The sequence below is a fragment of the Equus asinus genome, chromosome 4 (assembly GCF_041296235.1).
Source record: "Equus asinus isolate D_3611 breed Donkey chromosome 4, EquAss-T2T_v2, whole genome shotgun sequence".
Classification (NCBI taxonomy): domain Eukaryota; kingdom Metazoa; phylum Chordata; class Mammalia; order Perissodactyla; family Equidae; genus Equus; species Equus asinus.
The window spans coordinates 53,872,012-53,891,030 of NC_091793.1; the positions used below are offsets into that span (position 1 = coordinate 53,872,012).

The 19,019-nt window shown below is 37.2% G+C and overlaps 1 protein-coding gene across 25 annotated transcripts in view; it reads left to right on the forward strand.

Moving 5' to 3' along the window:
• OSBPL8 (oxysterol binding protein like 8) overlaps positions 1 to 19,019 on the forward strand; it is a 191,912-nt gene that overhangs the window by 71,159 nt on the left and 101,734 nt on the right. For 6 of the 25 annotated variants that reach the window (XM_070507285.1, XM_070507284.1, XM_070507295.1 and 3 more), the window contains 2 exons: positions 3,038 to 3,076; positions 17,754 to 17,891. In XM_070507285.1, coding sequence (XP_070363386.1) covers positions 17,801 to 17,891 — 91 coding nt within the window. In that variant the 5' untranslated portion in view covers positions 3,038 to 3,076; positions 17,754 to 17,800. Of the gene's footprint in view, positions 1 to 4; positions 133 to 3,037; positions 3,077 to 9,727; positions 9,765 to 17,753; positions 17,892 to 19,019 lie in introns of those variants that run through there. The other 19 variants (XM_070507283.1, XM_070507294.1, XM_070507287.1 and 16 more) reach the window with 10 other exon arrangements.

Below are 19,019 nucleotides of genomic sequence, written 5' to 3' on the forward strand. Positions count from 1 at the left end.
TTCAGTATTTGCTGAGGGTCTACCATGTGCCAGACTCTGTGCTAGTCTTAAGGGATACAACACTGAACAAAATAGACAAAGTTCTTACTCCAGTGGAGCTAACATCCCAGTGGAGGAAGACTAAAAAGATGCGTAAGTATGTTCTGTGTTGTGTGATGATTGTTGGGATGAAAAATAAGCAGGGTAAGGATAGAGTGTATCAGAATATGGGATAAGTCTTGCTGTTTTCTACAAATATTGTGTATGTCTTCTGCTGAAGTGGCTTTTGAACCATATTCTAAAGTAGTTTTCTGGGCAGAGATGAGAGCCAAGTGTGGAGTTCACAGGTCTGTTAGGCAAACTGTGGTGGTTAGGCTGTAAGTGTTGAGGTTCAGGGAAAGATGAGTGAGGGATCTTTCTCCCTCCTCAGGCGGGAAGATGGAGGTGCAGGAGCAGCGTCCCTGGGAATGCCTGCAGCTCTGTGGGATCTCTTCTGCAGTTCTGCCTGATAGTAGGATGCAGTGACAACACAGATAGAGTATCAGTTTATTATGCCTGGCTAGGGTGTAGTATCCATTTGTTAGGCCTGGCGTGGAAGGTCAGGAAAGCCCTTTCTAAGGATGTGATGTTTTATCTGGGATAAGAAGAATGAGTTCACTAGAAGGGTAATTGGGATGGCCTTAAGGGGCAGGAGCTCAGGAGAGGTTAAGATGGGAAACTAATTTAGGGAGTGGTCAGTGAATAGAGCCCATTTAAAATTCAAGTCAATGGAATCATCTAGGGAAAATATGTTGAATGGGGACAAAAGCGATTCTAGGATGCAGCTTTAGGGAATAATTGTCTTAGGGGGGCAGATGGGGATGGTGCCAAGCAGAGAGAGGCAAGAAGAGAAAGGAGAGAAAATAGCTTGGAAACTGAGGAAAAGGAGAGAGTTTTGAGAAAAAGAGTGGTCAGTAGTGGCAGATGCTAGAGAGTGGTCAGTTAGGTTGAACTGGGGGAAGGTAAGATTGTGCTAGACCTGAGATATCCATTAGGGTAGCCACTTATGGCTAATTTACATTTAAATTAATTAAATTCAATAAAAAATTCAGTTCCTCAGTCTCTCTAGCCACATTTCAAGAACTTAATAGCCAAATGTAGGCAGCTATCCTATTGGACAGTGCAGATGTAGAATATTTCCTTCATTACAGAAAGTTCTATAGCACTGTACTAGACTATTATAATAATAGGGGAAAATTAAGTAAAATTTAATTTTTTTAAGTTTATGATAGCAATAGAGAAAAATACTATAAGATAACTAACTATGCATTGTCAAAGAATTGGTATTAGGAAGTCAGAGTTAGGGAAAGATAACTTCAGCTTGGACTTTGGTAGCAGAATTAGTCATTTGAGTTGAGGGTTCAAGGAACTTTTGAGCTCTTGAACAGGGAAGGAAAAGAAAGTAGGGAGGAAACTGCAGGTCACTGGGAGCAATCAGTTTTACTAGACAGAATTTAGATAAGTGGAGTTTGGGAGTTGCAAGGCTATCTCATAGGAGATCAAAACATTTCTGTGAAATGAATAATTGGGCCAAATTGCAGAAGATTTAAATATCAGGGTTAGGGGCTTATCTTGTAAAGAATGGATGCTATCAGACATTTTTAAGTGGAGGAGCAACATGGCCAAAATGATAGGGAATTAATTTGGTAAATTAATCCTTCCCTTCTCGGTCCTTTCTTAGTCTTGGTCAGTTGTTGTACGACTAAGTAATTCTGCCTTATGTCTATGTACTGCTTTAAAAAAAATCTGCAAAGTACACTCATGTAAACTATTATTGAGCCTCAACAGTTCTGGAAAGTTGTAAGGTTTAATAATTATCTATTCACAGAGGAGAAATAAACCTCAGAGAAGTTAAATGAGTTGCTAATGATCAGGCTAGCTTGAAGAATGAATAATATTGGGTAGACTGGAGATAACTGATCTCAACGTCAAATAAATTACTTTATAATAGTGCAGCCTTCAATATATGATGATCTTCTTGCTAGTAGGGACCATATCTTTATTTGTTTTGAATTCTAGTACCTAGCATAGTAAATGAGTGAGGTGAGATTGAATGCAGGGACATCTATTGAAAGGGAGATAGAAAAGTTACGAAAGGAGGCCATGTAGGTCTGGTGTAGGTGGCATTAATGGGAACTGAAAGAAAGGACTGGACGTGAGATAGACATTGGGGTCTAAGTAAAAATCGTTAGAACTGAATAACTTGATCAGAAGTTGGGGGAAAAGAGAGTTTCAGATGATTTAAGGCTTTAAGTCTGAAAGACTGAGAGAAAGATGGTTCTATTGAAAGAACTGGGCAAATTGGTGCAGCTGCTAGTTTCTGAGGAAAGCTACTGAGCACTATTTTGACATAAGGCTGTTTTATAAAGCAAGCTCAGAGCCCTTCCTTTGATAACAAAATTTTAGAACCAGAAGTTAATTAGCAATTAATGTCTGAACATGCAGGTAGCAATGTTTTAGAATGAAGTTTCAGAGATAGGCTAGGTCTGCAGAAGAAACTTGGAAGTTGTTTGAATAAAAGTAATTAAATGAGCCTTGAGTAGGAATGGAATCTGCAGAAAAAGAGCAGGTAAAGAAAGAACAAATAGTTGAGGACTGAACACTGGTTACAGCCACTTACTCATTGAATGGGAGGACAAAGTGGAGGCAAGAAAAGGGGAGAAGGGACGCCGGAGCAGGGGAGTATTTTAGAAACCAAGGGAGAAGAGGGCTTGCTTAGTGGAAAGACTGGCAGAACTAAATTCATGCAGGGAGAATACAAACTGTGGAAAGGCCCCAGGACATTCCAGAGAGGACTACACAGGGTGGCAGATAGACTGTTATTTCCAGAAACCTCAGGATTTTTTTTTTAAAGGACTTAGTTTCCAGTATAAATGTACTATTGTACTTTTTTTTTTTTGCTACTTCTTGAAAGGTTAAGGCGCCACTTGATTCATTTGATAAACTCTGAGTGCTCTCTAGATTCAGATTCAGGTATATGAGAGAAAAGCACGCCTGAGAAGATTTGTTTTTTTTTTAGATCTTGCCATATTCAGAAGTTGCTGAAGTTCAAGAGACAGTGAGTAATACATGGTGCTATGTTTGAAATGTTAACATTTTTATGTTTTTTAAGGATTTCAAGTTGGATTCTTAAAATATATTTTTCACTGTATTTAATCATAGATGATTTTGTCACTATGAGAAGTAGCTAATGTAGATTGAAAAGATCAGTTTAAAAAATTGTTTCCTTTTTTCCAAAATGTGAATAGGTTAAATCTTTTTTGAATATAAAAGTAATGCATACGAATGTGGCATATTTAACAATATAGAAAAATGTAATAAATAAAATCCTACCTTATAAAGGTAACCACTGTTAATATTTTGGTGGCATCTTTCTTAAGTTTGTTCATATGTGTATATCTTACATATGAAATTTTATGAAAGTAGAGTCATATACAAACTTTTTTATAACCTACTTTTAAAAGTGAATATATAATAGATGTTTTTCAGTCAATGAAAAAAATGACTACATAGTATTTCATTGTGTGAATGTATTATTTGTTTAATACCCTGTTTCAAATAGGTTACTATTTTAGATTACTATAAATGATGATGTGATACCTATCTATGCACACGTCTTTTTGAACATGTTGGATGATCACCTTAGTATACACCCCACAGTGTTTACTAAGGTGATCATCCAATTCCTAGAAGTGGAATTGCCGGATCAAAAGCGTGATTAGGTTATTTTTAAATACCTGCCTGGGAGGCCAGATCATGTTCTCTAACAGTGATAGGCTCCAGTTCCTAGAAAAATATTCCCTTAAAATCTTTCTTGTAAAACTCAGGGATAAAATGTGCACGTGTGTGTTTTGCAGACAATTGCAGGAATATGAAAAATTCAGTTAAGTATGGAGTGATGACTCCTGTTGAAAGAACAAACAGATCTCAGCTGCATTATGTATCCCTCACTGAAGTTTCTTACTCTAAGGGCCAAAGATAACACTAAGTAGAGCACTCAAGATGTTTTATATAATCCTGCTTCCCAACTGTGGCTTCTCACAGCCAGCTGCAGCGGGATTGCTTCTATGAGTACAACCTGATCAGTTTTATTGGGGGAAGAGGTGCCACCTGCTTGAAACTTTATTTTCCATTTGTACTCATATCAGTGTTTGATAAGCTCTTTGTACTTTCACTTATGCTCAAAAGATGACTTAAGTCAAATCAGTATGTATGTCAAGCGGGAAGTGCTGTGCTGAAGGCAATGGAATCAAGCTATAGATCGCAGGCATTGTTTTTGTGTTAGAGGGAGGCCATCTGTCCTGGAGTGCTCAGGACTGAGGGGTTTCCCAGGATGAAGGATGATGATGAACTTCTGCCTATTCTTCTATATTTCTTTCTTTCTTTTTCTTTTTTGTGAGCAAGATTGTCCCTGAGCTAACATCTGTGCCAGTCTTCCTCTATTTTGTATGTGGGACACCACCACAGCATGGCTTGATGAGCAGTGTGTAGCACCCGGGATCCAAACCTTCAAACCCCAGGGCACTGAAGCAGAGCATGTGAACTTAACCACTATGCCACTGGGCTGGCCCCTTACTTAATTACGATGGTCTGGAAAATATTTAGAAGTAGACTAAAATAAAATCTCATTTTTTGCATAATGCTCTTTTCTTGAGATTTTTAGACTAAGATCAGTAAAGATTTAGATAGTGGTATATTTCATGCTTTTAATTAAAGTATGTTGAGTAGTATACTAATTAATAATAAACAGGAAAATTCTAGACATGTTACTATTATTTTACCATTTTCAGCCCATACCTTTTGCTAAAATAGAGAATTGATTTATATGATAAAGAAATTATTGAGATGACTTTGTGGATGTTGTCTAAGGGATAATGGTAAACATGGTAAGTTACTCAAACAGAGAAAATGTTTCCCTCATATCTTAATGGTCTTTTGCTCTACAAGCTGAAGAGAAGTTCCTGGATTCTTTGAGATTCTAGTAGTATTTTGGTTCTCTAACAAAACCAAGAAGAGTGGCTAGCTTTTTTTTTTTTTTAGAAGATCTTGCTAGATACTTGTGTAGAGTGTTTCTACATCAGTAATTTCACATTGTCTTTCTTCATGTGTTACACACCATGGAACTACACAAATTAGACCAGGTCCTACAAGTAGTAAGAATAGGAAGTTAGTAGGGTGCAGTGTGGCCATGTGCAGAGGACTTCAGGGATGTAAGTTACTTGGTAAAATTAACATGTAATCTTCAAGTACTTGTGTCCCATTTCCCATTAGTATCACTTGCAAGCCACTCTGGGAGGATGATTTCACTTCCATCCCAATTTAATGCCTTTGTATCCACATTCTTCTGGGGAAGTTTTCTGATGCCATGCTTATTTTTCATTGTGTTTCTGCTTTTATTTGGAGTGTTTCAGCTTGATTCTTAGTTCTTTTGTTCCATCATAATATTTGTTTTCTAGTGCCTGTTTTATCCTGTGGCATTTTTCAATCTGTGATTAAGCCATTGAGGTCGTATACCCTAACTCTCACATATCATGATTTATACTATTTTCTTACCAGCCTGAACCTTTCCCTGTACAAGTCTGTCCAACTGCCTACTTGACATTTTGACTTGGATGTCTAACAGGCATTTCAAACTTCAGCTGTCCCAAACTGAGCTGCTTATATTTCTCCCTGTAAACTAGCTCCTGTCTTTGCCATCTCAGAGAATAGCAGTTCCAACCTTCCAGGTGCTCAGACTCCAGCATTTGACATCATTTTGATTCCTCTTTTTTTCTTTTGCCTCATACTTGGTCTATTTGAATATCCTGTTCACTCTACCTTCAAAGTTTTTCAGAGCTTGACTACTTCTCGTCACCTTCCCTGCTACCACCTTGGTCCAAGTCTCCTTCATCTCTCCTCTGGATTATTGCAGTAACCTCCTCACTGATCATACCCTTGTCCCTCTAGTCTCTTTTCAACGTAGCAGCCAGAGGTATCTATTAAAGCATAATCAATTCATGTCACTCCTTTTCTTGAACCATCCAGTGGCTTCCTATCTCATTCAAATAAAACCAAAGTCCTTTACAGGGCTACGCCCTATAAAGTCTGATATAGTCTGGCACCACACGTACGTCTTTGACTTTGTCTCCTCCTACTCTCCTACTTGCTTGCTATGTTCCAGCTCTCTGGCCTTGTTACTGTTCCCCAAACACTCCAGGCCTGCTGCCATCCCACCCCTCCACTCTTCACTTGCTCCTCCTTCTGCCTGGAAGACTCTTGCCCTGTATGTCCTTATGGGAGGTTCCTTCATTTTATTCAGTCAGCTTTCTTAGGCCACCCTGTCTAAAAACTTACCTCCCTCTTCCCTAACATTTTACATATCCCCATTCTCTGCTTATTTTTCCTTAGTATTTATGCTATATAATGTACGATGAATTTTTGGTTGTATATTATGTTATTGTTCATCTCCCCCCTAGAACATAACTAGCACAAGGGTAGGATTTTTGTCTACCTTGTTCACTGCTGTGTCCCTCAGTGCCTAAAATGACACCTGTCTATATAGTAGTTACTCAGTAAATATTTGTTGGATGGATAGAAGGATGGAAGGATGATGGATCAATGATAGGAATAGACAGATAGTAATTATTTTGATTATTCTTCAGTGCCTCATTCTGAAAAAATAGGATTAATCCAGTAAAATCAGATTTATATGATACAAACGTGAAGATATAAAGTTGAGAGTCAGCATAATTTGGAACAAATATTCAGAAGTTGCTGTATGTGCTAGAAATTATTTTCTAGGAATAAACAGTCAAGGAGTACAGCTGTGCAGAAGTTGACATAATGCTGTTAATCAACAAAATTTGAGAATATAACCAAACTTCACGGTGACAGTGAACATAGTCTTTTACTCTAAATAGAAGACCAACTCAAAAACCTTCACATATGATTGCCCTGTGAAATGAAATATTCCCAACCACGCATAGACACTTAGAACCATTGCTGTCCTTTAGGAAGTTACTACTAAATTTAGGGAAGCTAGTAATTATTCATATCAATATAGGAAGATTTTTTTAGAAGATGTCTATGAAGCATTTGCAAAGTTTGCCACAGTTGCCTCTGTCATTTTCCTAACTTCTTTCAGTTTTCCATTATTATCGTAGTTATTTATTGGTGTGTACTCATTCCCAAATTAAGTGGTGTAAAACAACAAGCGTTTGTTATTTTATAATTCCTGTGGGTCAGGAATCCAAGAGCAGCTTTGCCAGATGTCTCTGGCTCAAAGTCTCTCATATGGTGGCAGTCAGGCTACTGGGGCGGAAGGCAGCTTCATCTCATTTGAAAACGGGACTGGGTGGATTGGGTGGGGTGGGTGAAGGTGGAACATCCACTTCCAAGGTCACCTAGTGTTTGTGGGCTGACGTCTCTTCTTTCACCTGTTGGGGCTCTCTACAAGGCTGCCTTGTGACGTGGCAGCTGGCTTTCTCCAGGGTGATGTATCTAAGAGAGAGTGAGAGACGGCAAATAAGATGCAAGTCATAGTCTTTTTGCAATCTAATCTCCAACATGACATCCTATCTTTCTGCCGTATTCTCTTCGTTAGAAGTGGTTCAACAAGTGCAGGATACACCCAAAGAGAGGGGATCACTGAGACCATTTTAGAGATTGCCTACCACATGCTTTATCTCTTCCCACATGCTTGCTAGTTGTGATGACGTGGCCATCAGTAATAAGGACTTGACCACAATTAGTTAATTGTCACCAAAGTTGTATTTTTTTAGTTTATCTGTGAAACTGAAATCAGTTTATAAATGAATGAGCTTAAATGGGGAACTACAAAAAAATGAATACAGCCGGGCATTGCTTTATGATGGGGATGCATCCTGAGAAATGTGTTATTAGCCGATTTTGTCATTGTGCATACAGCATAGAGTGTACTGAAGGGGAACAAAATTTGCCACCTCAAAATGTGTCTCTTTAACATGAGGATTATTTTATAGGCTGATCATTTTTAAGAAACAAAAGACTCTTAAGTTTTTCTCATTACCTCCCCTTAACTGCCTAAAAGAGTTCAGATAAAAAACCTGTCTCAGGAAACGAGCTATCACCTTGGCATAACATGAACTAGGGGGTAGACAGGGAGGAACCTAGAAAAGCCCGTTTGTTGGGCTCTCCTCGCTGTTCTTCTGTTTCTGTGTGGCCAAACACTTGTTTTCCAAACGTTTGCTTCTTTTCCTACCTGTGAATTGCCTTCCTTCCCTTTGAAGTCTCTGACCCTCCCCACCCCCAACATCTTCTTTTGTCTTTATCTAAGGATGATATTTAAGGTGAGGGCTTTGGGCATTTTGGTGAGTTCCTTGGTTTTCTTGGATTTCTCCCATGTATACTTGTTATTAAACTTTAGTTTGTTTTTCCACCTGTTATGCTGTCTCATGTCAATTTAATTCTTAGGTCAGCCAGAAGAACCTAGAAGGGGAGAGGAAAATTTCTCCCTCCCCTGCAGTACTTACACAAACCTAGATAGTATAGGCTGCTACACACCTAGGCTAGATGGTACTAACCTTATGGGTCTGCCATTGTATATGCAGTTCATTGTTGATTGAGATGTCATTGTATGGCACGTGACTGTAGAGCAAATGCCTCCAAAGGCACTAGAACATAATTTCAAGCACTGTGAAATAGCCATCACTTTAGGGAAGTAACAGGGCCAAGATTTTTTCCAAAGAGACAACAGAAGCACAAAGCAAACAACTGCTACCTTTTTTTTTCTCTCTCAGCCAATTAAGATTCCCTCATTCCCTGTAGATACGACTAAATAATAATGTAATCAGTGTGAATTTTCTGTTTTTGTTGTTACTTTAGTTTTGGTATGTTACCATACTTGGTATTTGAAATGAAGGAGAGCTGAGGACTCTGTTCCTACCAAGGGACACCAAACCACTTGTCCATAGGCGACATTTAGTGTAATGTATGTTAAAATAGTTACTAGACAAAAGGTCAGCAGTCTAGTTGACTCCAAGTTATTCATTTGAGAATTGGGTCTTCTGACTTCCTAAAGACCAGTAGCTGCAGATGATGTGTTTGATATTTCGTGGGTCCTAAGAAAATGTGGTCTGACTTAATAAAATTTATCTTTCTAATCAATATTCCTCTTTAATTTGTTTGCCATTTGAGAGAAAAGTTCTACTTTGTTATGTCTTTCTTAAAACTCTTTGTATAGTGCGTGGCGTATAATAAGCACTCAGTAAATGTTCCTTTCTTTTTTTCTGTGTAGTGGTAACTGCTTTCATGGCATGCAGAACTAATACTTAATAGTGCATGAGTGTTATATATTTTTAAACCACTTAAATTTAAAGAATGAATAACTTTGGGGCTGTCCCTTACTTTTTACTGCTCCTAACCCATATCTTGAATTATAATTGAAAGTAATTTTTGACTTGAATAATTTTCAAAAAAAATACTTGGGTGATTTCATTTTTCTCTTTCCTCCTTCATTTTCCAAAATTAAAACTAATATTTGATAATGCCTAAGCCACGATCTTTTTATGTGTGGAAAAGGAAATTCCTTGTGAATTATGATTATTAAGATTGACATGCACGTGCTTTCTACTTAGAAACTAACGCTCTTTTCCTTGTCCTTTTGTTTCACTGCTGCTTCAATCCTGGTGCATTGTGCTTCTTCCTGGTGTGGATTGTATTTGTGTGCTGCTCAATTACCCTGCACTAAAAGCTTCTTGGGGATAGCAAAGATGTCCTTGGGCCATCAAGTAAGTAGCTAAAGTTGGAATGGCATGTCTGGGGACATGATAATATTTTGATTTGTACTTACTAAAGGTATATGGTATTTCTGTTTTTCTTTTTTTCTAATTGGATACATTTGACATGTAACGTTGTGTAAATTTAAGGTGTCCAGCAAGTTACTTTGATACCTTTGTCTATTGTGATATGGTTGCCATTGTAATGAGTTTTAGCATATTACATACATATAGTATATTATTGTTGTCTGTATTCAGTATACTGTATATTAGATCTCTGTGGCTTATTTATTCCTTGTTACAAATTTGTACCCTTAAACGCCATCAGTCTTATCCCCCCAGCTCCCAGCAACCACCATTGTACTCTTTTTTCATTTTAACAGGTTTGACTTTGTAGATTCCACATATAAATGATATCATATAGTGCTTGTCTTTCTCTGTCTGAGTTATCTTGCTTAGCATAATGTGCTCAAGGTCCATCTGTGTTGTCACAGATGGCAGGATATCCCTCTTTCTCATGGCTGAATAATATTCCATTGTGGTATTTCTGTTTTCATTATTAAGTCTTTAACTTTTCTTTCCAAGCATTGAAATACAAAGTAGAGATAAAAATGGTCATTCACTGCCTGTCTCTTTCCGTGTCCATCTGAGAGTGATAGACAGTGTTTGTATATTTACGTCTAGATTATCTAAAGATGGATTATTTACTTAGCCCATTATGTGATTGATCATTTAGGATGTCTTCTTCATAGTACCCTTTCTATAATCATCACAAAGCATAAATCAGACTACTTTGAGGCTGGACATGATACACGAAACTTGCTGCCATATGAATATGAGAAATACTGTTTTATTTTATCAGAATTTTTACGTGATAGATAATTATGAAAAAAATTTTATTTATACTTTGGGAATTACATGAGTGAAACATGTTTCATCTTAGAGACTTGGAAGATGTACTCATTAAAGTTAGTTCCAACAAGATTTTTTTTTGACCAGACACTGTGCTAGCTTTGGGGGATGCATGATGAACAAACATGTGCCCTACCCCTAAAGATCATTAGAGTCTAGTTGGGAAGTTAGGCCCATGAATGGATAGTTTCAAAGCATTGTGACAGGGGCAATTTTTGTATTAAAAATAATAGAATTATTGAGGTGAAGGGAAGTTCAGAGATCATGTAATAAAGCATTATTATTATTGTTTCTTTGGTGAGGAAAATTGCCTTGAGCTAACATCTGTGCCAATCTTCCTGTACTTTGTGTGTGGGATGCTGCCACAGCATGGCTTGACCAGCAGTGTGTAGGTCCGTGTCCAGGGTCCGAACCTGCAAACCCCAGGCTGCTAGAGTGGAGTGCACAGACTCGACCACCACGCCACCGGGCCAGCCCCAGAGCATTAATTTCATAGATGAAAAGGGTGAACCTAAGAACTGAAATACCCAAGGAGGTAGAATTGGTTACTGGGCAGTGTTTCTTCTACTGATTTTCAAAAACCAGAGTGAAAATATCAGTTTGCTGAATTCAAGTCTAACCAAATAGTTAAATTTTACTACATCATAAATCGGACAAAGATTTTAACTTTATTGAAGAGCAATGTGGAAATTATATTGATTTAGGAAGTTTTAATGTCTGTTCCTAAATAGTTATTGATTGTTGTCAGCTCACCACTGTGGGGCTCATGTTTTCATTGGCTAAAGGAGGAGAATAAGTAAGATAATGGCAAGGTTTCTTCTAGTTGTGGAATTCTTTAGTCTAGATCACTTGCTGTTTGTTTCTAATGCTGGTTATAGTTAACATATGTAAAAAGAGAGGTGATTTAAAGTAATATGCTCAAATTCCTTTTTTTATTCTTAGTTGCAGCATTTCATAATATTATAAATGTATTGCGTATTACACAGCCAGTATTATTAGAATGTAGAAACTTTAAAAGTAGAAAAAAGTATATAAATCCCAAAACATTTTTGTGTTTTCTTGTTTAGCCCTACTTGTGATACCTGGCAGATATTTTCAGTTACTTTAATTACCTCATTCATTTAAATGTTGGCTCAGGTGAACTGATTTGCACCACTGAACTTTACAAATAGAATTGAAGTTTAAGTATCAATGGAAATGGTTCTGTTTTAGGAAGTGAGGTGTATAAATGGAGGTCTTTAATTTCTACTTGGAATAGAAAAAAATTATTGCAGTTATATATTTTAAGCATATATTAATAAAAATATGCAACATGTTAGAGATGAGTTTATATTGTAGTTTGCCAACTATTAAAAGGCAGGAGCTGTATAATTGTTTACTGGAGACCATATATCTTTTAGAGTGAAAAGTAATTTCATATAATACTTTATTAGGATCTGTACTATAGAATGAAAAAGCTACAGTGATGTATACCAACGTATTTAAATGCTTTGAGTATTTGAGAAAAGGTATACCATCTGTAAGGGGAGCCTTAGGATTTACATAGAAATTATTTCTGACTTTAATTAATTCATCTTATTTTAGCTTTCACTTAGATTAAGGGCAAACACCAGACTTTGAAGCTTGTAAAATTCTTCAGATTTTATATTGATGAGTTGAATTCAGAAAGTAAGGAATAGTATTTATCGAATCATATTCTTTTTAGAAGTTGTAGCTGGTATGTTAATTATATTACTATTAATTATTCTAGTGTGATTAGTTTCTACTGTACTTAAGAGAGTAAAGCAGTATGAATAGCAAAGGTTACTTTACTTCCACTACAAAGTAGAACCAGCAGAGGGCACTGTAATGCTATCTTTATTAGGTGAGGCAATTGATTGTAGTGTCAAAAACTGTACTGGAATCATGCAGTGATTCATTCCGCAATGATCTGTCCGGTCATTTAGCAAGTAGTTATTGAGTGTCAGTTTTATGCCAAGGGATCCAGATAAAAACAAAGTCACTGCCCTTCTTGAGCTTCTATCTGAATAGTCTACTATTGAACCACTGATGTAGGGCATCAAAAGGATTTTTGTGTTATGCAGATCCTCTTTTGTCTGTGTAGTTGTTAGTGTCTGAGAATGAGGTAAGAGAAAACAAATAGAAAAATGGGCTTTCTGGTTTTTTTCTAAAGAAGTGCACTCTGTATATTGCTGCTTCTACAAACTCTTTCAGTTCCAAATTATCAAAATCATAAACAGTATATACCTCAGTCAATAAAGGGTTAGAAACGGGTGAATAGAACTAAATTTACTCTTCTCAGATGCTTTTCCTTTTTATATAATGAAGTTATTCAAGACATAGATACCTGTGTCTTACTGATAGGATACTGAAGCATACTTGAATTCTATTAGTTGTTTTTCTCATAGTGTGTTTTAAATTAGCCTTAAAGGTGCTGTCTGATACTACAAAAGAACATATGTAGCATATGTAGATTATAAAGCATAATCATACAGTGAGTGTGTGTTGAACCCACCACTCAACTTAAGGACTTGAATCTTCCAAATACCTCATGTCCATCTATGTACTGCTTCTCTCTTCTGTGCCTGCCCCCTAGAGGTGAAGACTAATTTGTATTTTTTGTTTATCATTCTTTGCTTTTTTAAAAATAGATTTGTTATCTTTTAATTACGTATGTATCACTATGTGATGCTTGGTTTGTAATTTTATAAGAATAGTATCATGCTGTATGTCATCTTCTAGGACTTGCTCTTCATAGTTAACATTTTATTTCTAAGATTCAGCCACGTTGTTGAGATAGATATGGAACATTCCTTTTCAGTGCTATATACTATTCCATTATATGCATATACCACAATATATTAATCTCTTTTATTTTCAATTGAATATTCAAGTTGTTTTGAATTTTGCTATTATGAACAGTGTTGCTATGAACATTCTTACTCTTGCCCCTTGGTATGCACATGTAGGAATATTTCTAGATATAAATCTAAGAATGGAATAGTTGGACACATAGGGTATGCTGGAATTCAATTATACCAGACAGTTCTAAATTGTTTTCCAAAGCACTTGCATCAGTTTATCCTCCACCAGCAGTGCTTAAGATGTGTTGTTGATCCCATCCTTGTTGGTATTTGGTATTATCAGACTAATCAGTTTTTCTCAGTTTTACTGAGTATAAAATATCTATTTCACTGTGATCTTGATTTTTATTTTCCTGATTACTCAAAAAGATGAACATATTTTTGTATATTTTTTGGCCATTTGCATTTCTTCTTCTGTGAAATCACTGTCCAAGTTTTCCCCCCCATTTTTCTATAGCATTGTTGGTCCTTTTCTAATTGATTTGTGGGAGTTTTTTTTTTTAACAAACATATTCTGGATACCAACCCTTTGTTAATTGTATGTGTTGTAAATATCTTGTCTTGGTGGGTTTTTTTCCCCCCAGGAAGATTGGCCCTGAGCTGACATCTGTGCCAATCTGCCTCTATTTTATGTGGAATGCCACCACAGGGTGGCTTGACAAGCGGTGCTAGGTCTGCCCCCAGCATCTGAACCCACGAACTCTGGGCCACTGAAGCAGAGCATGTGAACTTAACCACTATGCCACTGGGCTGGTCCCATATCTCCTCTTGTTTTGTGTTTTGTTTTTTGAATTTTGTATTGTATCTTTTGATTAAATGAATTTGTAACTTCAATATAGTAGAACTTGTCAGTTTTTTCTTTTTTGGTTAGTGCTTTGTGGTGTCTTTTTAAAGGAATCATTAGTTTGTAGTGATATTCTCTTGTTTTTTTCCTAAGAGTTTTCAAATTTCAGGCTTCCAGCTTTTTACATTTATGTCTTTAATTTTCATAAAACTGTTCTTTGTGTGTGATATGAGGGTAGGGATCTATTTTCCAACATGGAGAACCAGTTGTCCTAGTATCATTAATTCAATAGTCTTTCTTTTTCCTGCTTCTTTTGTGTATCTAGCCTCCACATATGCATGGGTTTGTTTCCAAAAGCTCTCTGTTATGCTCTGTAGGTCAATTTATCTCTCTCTACATTAGTACCATACATTATTAATTTCAATAATAATTTTTTTTTTTAAACATTTTATTTTTTCCTTTTTCTCCCCAAAGCCCCCCTGGTACATAGTTGTATATTCTTGGTTGTGGGTCCTTCTAGTTGTGGTATGTGGGACGCCACCTCAGCGTGGTTTGATGAGCAGTGTCATGTCCGCGCCCAGGATTTGAACCAACGAAACACTGGGCCGCCTGCAGCGGAGCACGTGAACTTAACCACTCGGCCATGGGACCAGCCCCTTCAATAATAATTTTTAGGAATTAAATGGATCTTGGGTTTAGTAACCAAAGGAGCCACCATATGCTTTATAATAATGAAGTTTCATAAAAATATAAAATGTGTTGATTTATTCAGTCAAATTCTATTGAACAACTTCAGTATGCCAGGAACCATACCAGGACTTGAGGATTTGCGGGAAAATAAGGCAGACAAAACTCCTTTCTCTTGTGGTATTTACAGTCTGGTGGAAAAGGCAGACACTGAACTGTAGGGGAGGAAGACATTTCCTCTACCTGCTCTGGGTCCTTCTGGCTGGAGAACAAATTAAATTCACATGAGACAGAATAACAGGAGAAAATTAAACAAAGCTTTATGACATGTATACATGGGAGAGGCCCAGGCAAACTGAGCAACTCGCCAAAATGGCGGAAGTTCTTCCCTTAAATACCACCCTCAGGTAAAGTCAAAGGAGGATATTGGGGATGGAGGTAGTTGATCATGGGAGGTTACCAAAAAGTACAGTAGAAAAGGATAGGGTTATTATGCAGATTTAAGTCCTTGCCTTCTGCGTTGATAAGTTTCTAGACATAAGGTCATCACCCCTTCTTTCTGGTACAGAGAGGGAGACAGCTTTACAGACGGAGATTTCCCTTACAAATGTAAATATCTCTTGACAAAGGGTAAGTAAATTCTACTTTTCAGAGTTTCTTTCCTGTCTGCAGTTTTTAAAAGTAACCAGCCCCAAAATAATCCTCATGCCAAAGAGACATATCTTGGGGTGGCCAATTTCAGTCCCCCACAAAACAAATGATAGAATTTCAGATAGTGATAAGAGCTACAATGAAAATCAGGTAGGATAAAGTGATTGAGTATAACTGTGAAGGAGTGGGCAAAAATAAAAAAGAATTGATACATTGTACTATATTAAATGAAGAACTTATTTATCACAAAGCACCACAAAGGACTTTTCTGAAGAGAAGACGTTTGAACACAGACAACAAGTGATTAGAGGGGTCACCCATCAAAGATCTAGGCTAGGAGTGTTCTAGGTAGAGGCAATAAGAGATGTAAAGGCCCAGAGACTGAGGCAAGATGGCGTGTTTTGAGGAATACCAGAAGGCCATTTCGGCAGGAGCCAAGTGAATAAAGAGGAGAGTGTTAGAGAATGAGGCTGGAAAGATAAGCAGGGGCCAGCCACAGTTGAATCTTCAGGCTATGGATTTTATTGTAAGGATAATGGAAAGCTATTGACATATTTCTGTGGGTGCAGATCTGATTTATGATTTACAAAGATTGCTCAGGCTTCTGCCTACAGAATGAACTCTACACAAGTAAGGAGCAAGGTGGCAAGTCTGGAGACTAGATAGAAATCTGCCGCTCTGACCCAGTGGAAAGGTAATGGTGGCTTGAACAGGGTGGTCGTTGTGGAAGTGGGGAGGAGAAGGATTCGAGATAACTTCTGAAGGTAGATTCTGAAGCTCTCACAGATGAATTGGATGTGAGGTGTGAAAGAAAGAGAAAAGTTGAAGAATATGTCTAAGGTATTTGGCCTGAGAAAGTTGTCGAGGGGAATAGTGATTCCACTAACTGAGATGGGGAGAGGTGGGTTTGGAGGATAGGCAGAGTCAAGAATTTTGTTCTGGATAAATTTGAGATGCTTGTTACAATATAGAGGGGATTATAAGGCAGGCAATTGGATATGTGAGTTCAGAAGGAGATAGAAATTTAGGAGTCATCAGCGTATAGATTCTGTTTTTATGGGCTTGATGGGAAAATAAATTTTTTATATTTTGGATGATAAGTGAAAGTGTGTTTGAATTTTTACTTTGAAATTTAAGGAGCTAAAACATAGTTTTGAAAACTTGAGCACAATAGAAAACATGTTAAAGCAATTTGATTTAAAAGCTATGGTGATAAAAATGTGAACGTGAAGTTCTGGTTAAGTTAAAAATTAAGTCTAGAGTGAAGACAGAATCATTCTCTCTCATGATAAAACTGAAGTTTTTGTACACTGAAAGCACAAAAACATAAAATGAGAGAATGAGGAGATCCTAGGGCACATGGACTTGCTCACGATTTTCCCTATTCCTTCATTGAGTATTTTTCTCTTTTCTGTCGTCTCTAGAACTAGCATTGCTTTCCTCTATTAGTAGCTTGACCAATGTGTGAATATTGGCCTTAAACACTATTTAAATTGATTATTGGGGTGGCAGGCTTTTAAGAGACCAGAACTTGGAACCAAATGGTCCCGAGCTAGAATCTTACCTCTATTACATAGTCTTAGGCAAAGCAATCACTGAACCTCAAGTTTCCCCATCTCTAAAAGAGGAATCATACCTACTTCCCATGAAAATTAGAAATCGGAGTAGAAATTCTAGTGAATGTAAAACAGTATTTTATACTGCTACTAATTTTGCTTTTTTGTGTGTTTATTGACCATTTGTATTTCTTCTGTGAAATTACTTTGTTTTTTGCTTGTTGTTCTATTGACAAATATAAAGAGTTAACAGCATAGTAAAGCTTGGCGTACTTTTCATTATCAGTTGAATATGTGTTTTCATTTTTATAATGTCTATAATTTGTATAATTTTACTCATGCATACCTGTTAATTCCTCTTAGATTGATAGCAAACTAAAATTAAAAGAAAACCAAACAATTATGCAAATTTATGAAAGTATTGAGTTGGTAAAATGAATGTAATCATTGGGGCCATTTCAGTCATAGTCCTTTTCCATGTTATTAACTATGCCGTTATGTAAATCTGTGATGCAAGTACTAATTCTTTTTCCCCTTTTTCCTTGAGCTGTGGTAGCAAACAGTGACGAATCTCAGCTTCTGACACCAGGAAAGATGAGTCAGCGCCAAGGGAAAGAAGTGTATCCAATGCCAACCAGAGATTCGTATCAGCCATCTTTCAGTCCTGCAAGTCCTCACAGCCAAGGTAGGAAGTTGTGTTTTTCATGTATTGTTGTTGTTGTTGTTGCGGTGGTTGTTTTTTGAGGAAGATTAACCCTGAGCTACCATCTGCCAATCCTCCTCTTTTTGCTGAGGAAGACTGGCCCTGAGCTAACATCCATGCCCATCTTCCTCTACTTTATATGTGGGACACCTACCACAGCGTGGTGTGCCAAGCAGTGCCATGTCTGCACCCGGGATCCCAGTCGGCGAACCCTGGGCTGCCAAAGAACATGCAAACTTAACCACTGCCACCGGGCTGGCCCCAGTTGTTGTTTTTAAGGGGAGAATAGCATTTGGGTCTGTCATAACTTTTTTCTTTCTAGTTATTTGGTTCTGTAGGGGTTTTTGTTTGTTTTATATTGGTCATCCATAGTTCTTCTCATAGAATGAGTACATTTTCTTTTAGACTCCTTTTAGTCCTCTTATATACTCCAACATTCTTGGTTAGTTATACCATGCTTCTAATTCAGTGATTATCAACCTTTTCGATTAGGACTACTTTACACTGGTAAAAACTTTTAAAGACCCAAAGAGCTTTTGTTTAAGTGGGTTAACCTATTGATATTTACTGTATTTTAAATTAAAACAACATTTTAAAATGTTTATTATCCGTTTAAAATAAGAATAATAAACCCATTATACTTTAATGTGAATAACATATTTTTATGAAAAATAACTGTGTTTCTTTCCCCCCTTCCCCCAAAAATTGGGTGAGAAGAGTGCTTTGGTTTCCCACAGGGTCTCTCCACCTTGGCACTCTTACCTTCTTGGGCTGGATCATTCTTTGTCGTTGGGGCTGTCCTGTGCGTTGTGGGATGTTCAGCAGCATCCCTGGCCTCTATCTGCTACATGCCAGTAGCACTTTTCCCAGGTGTGACAACCAGCAATATCGGTAGACGTTGCCAAATGTCCTTTGAGGGACAAAGTCATCTTTGGTTGAGAAGTACTATTTTACAGTTTTTGCAAATCTCTTTAATGTCTAACTTTAAAAAAGATGCTTGGATTTTTGTATCTGCTTCTGCAATCAATCTGTTGTGATATAATGATTTGATTGAAATATATGAATAAAATCTGGCCTCACACACATATCTAGTCAGAAAAGGGAGTTTAC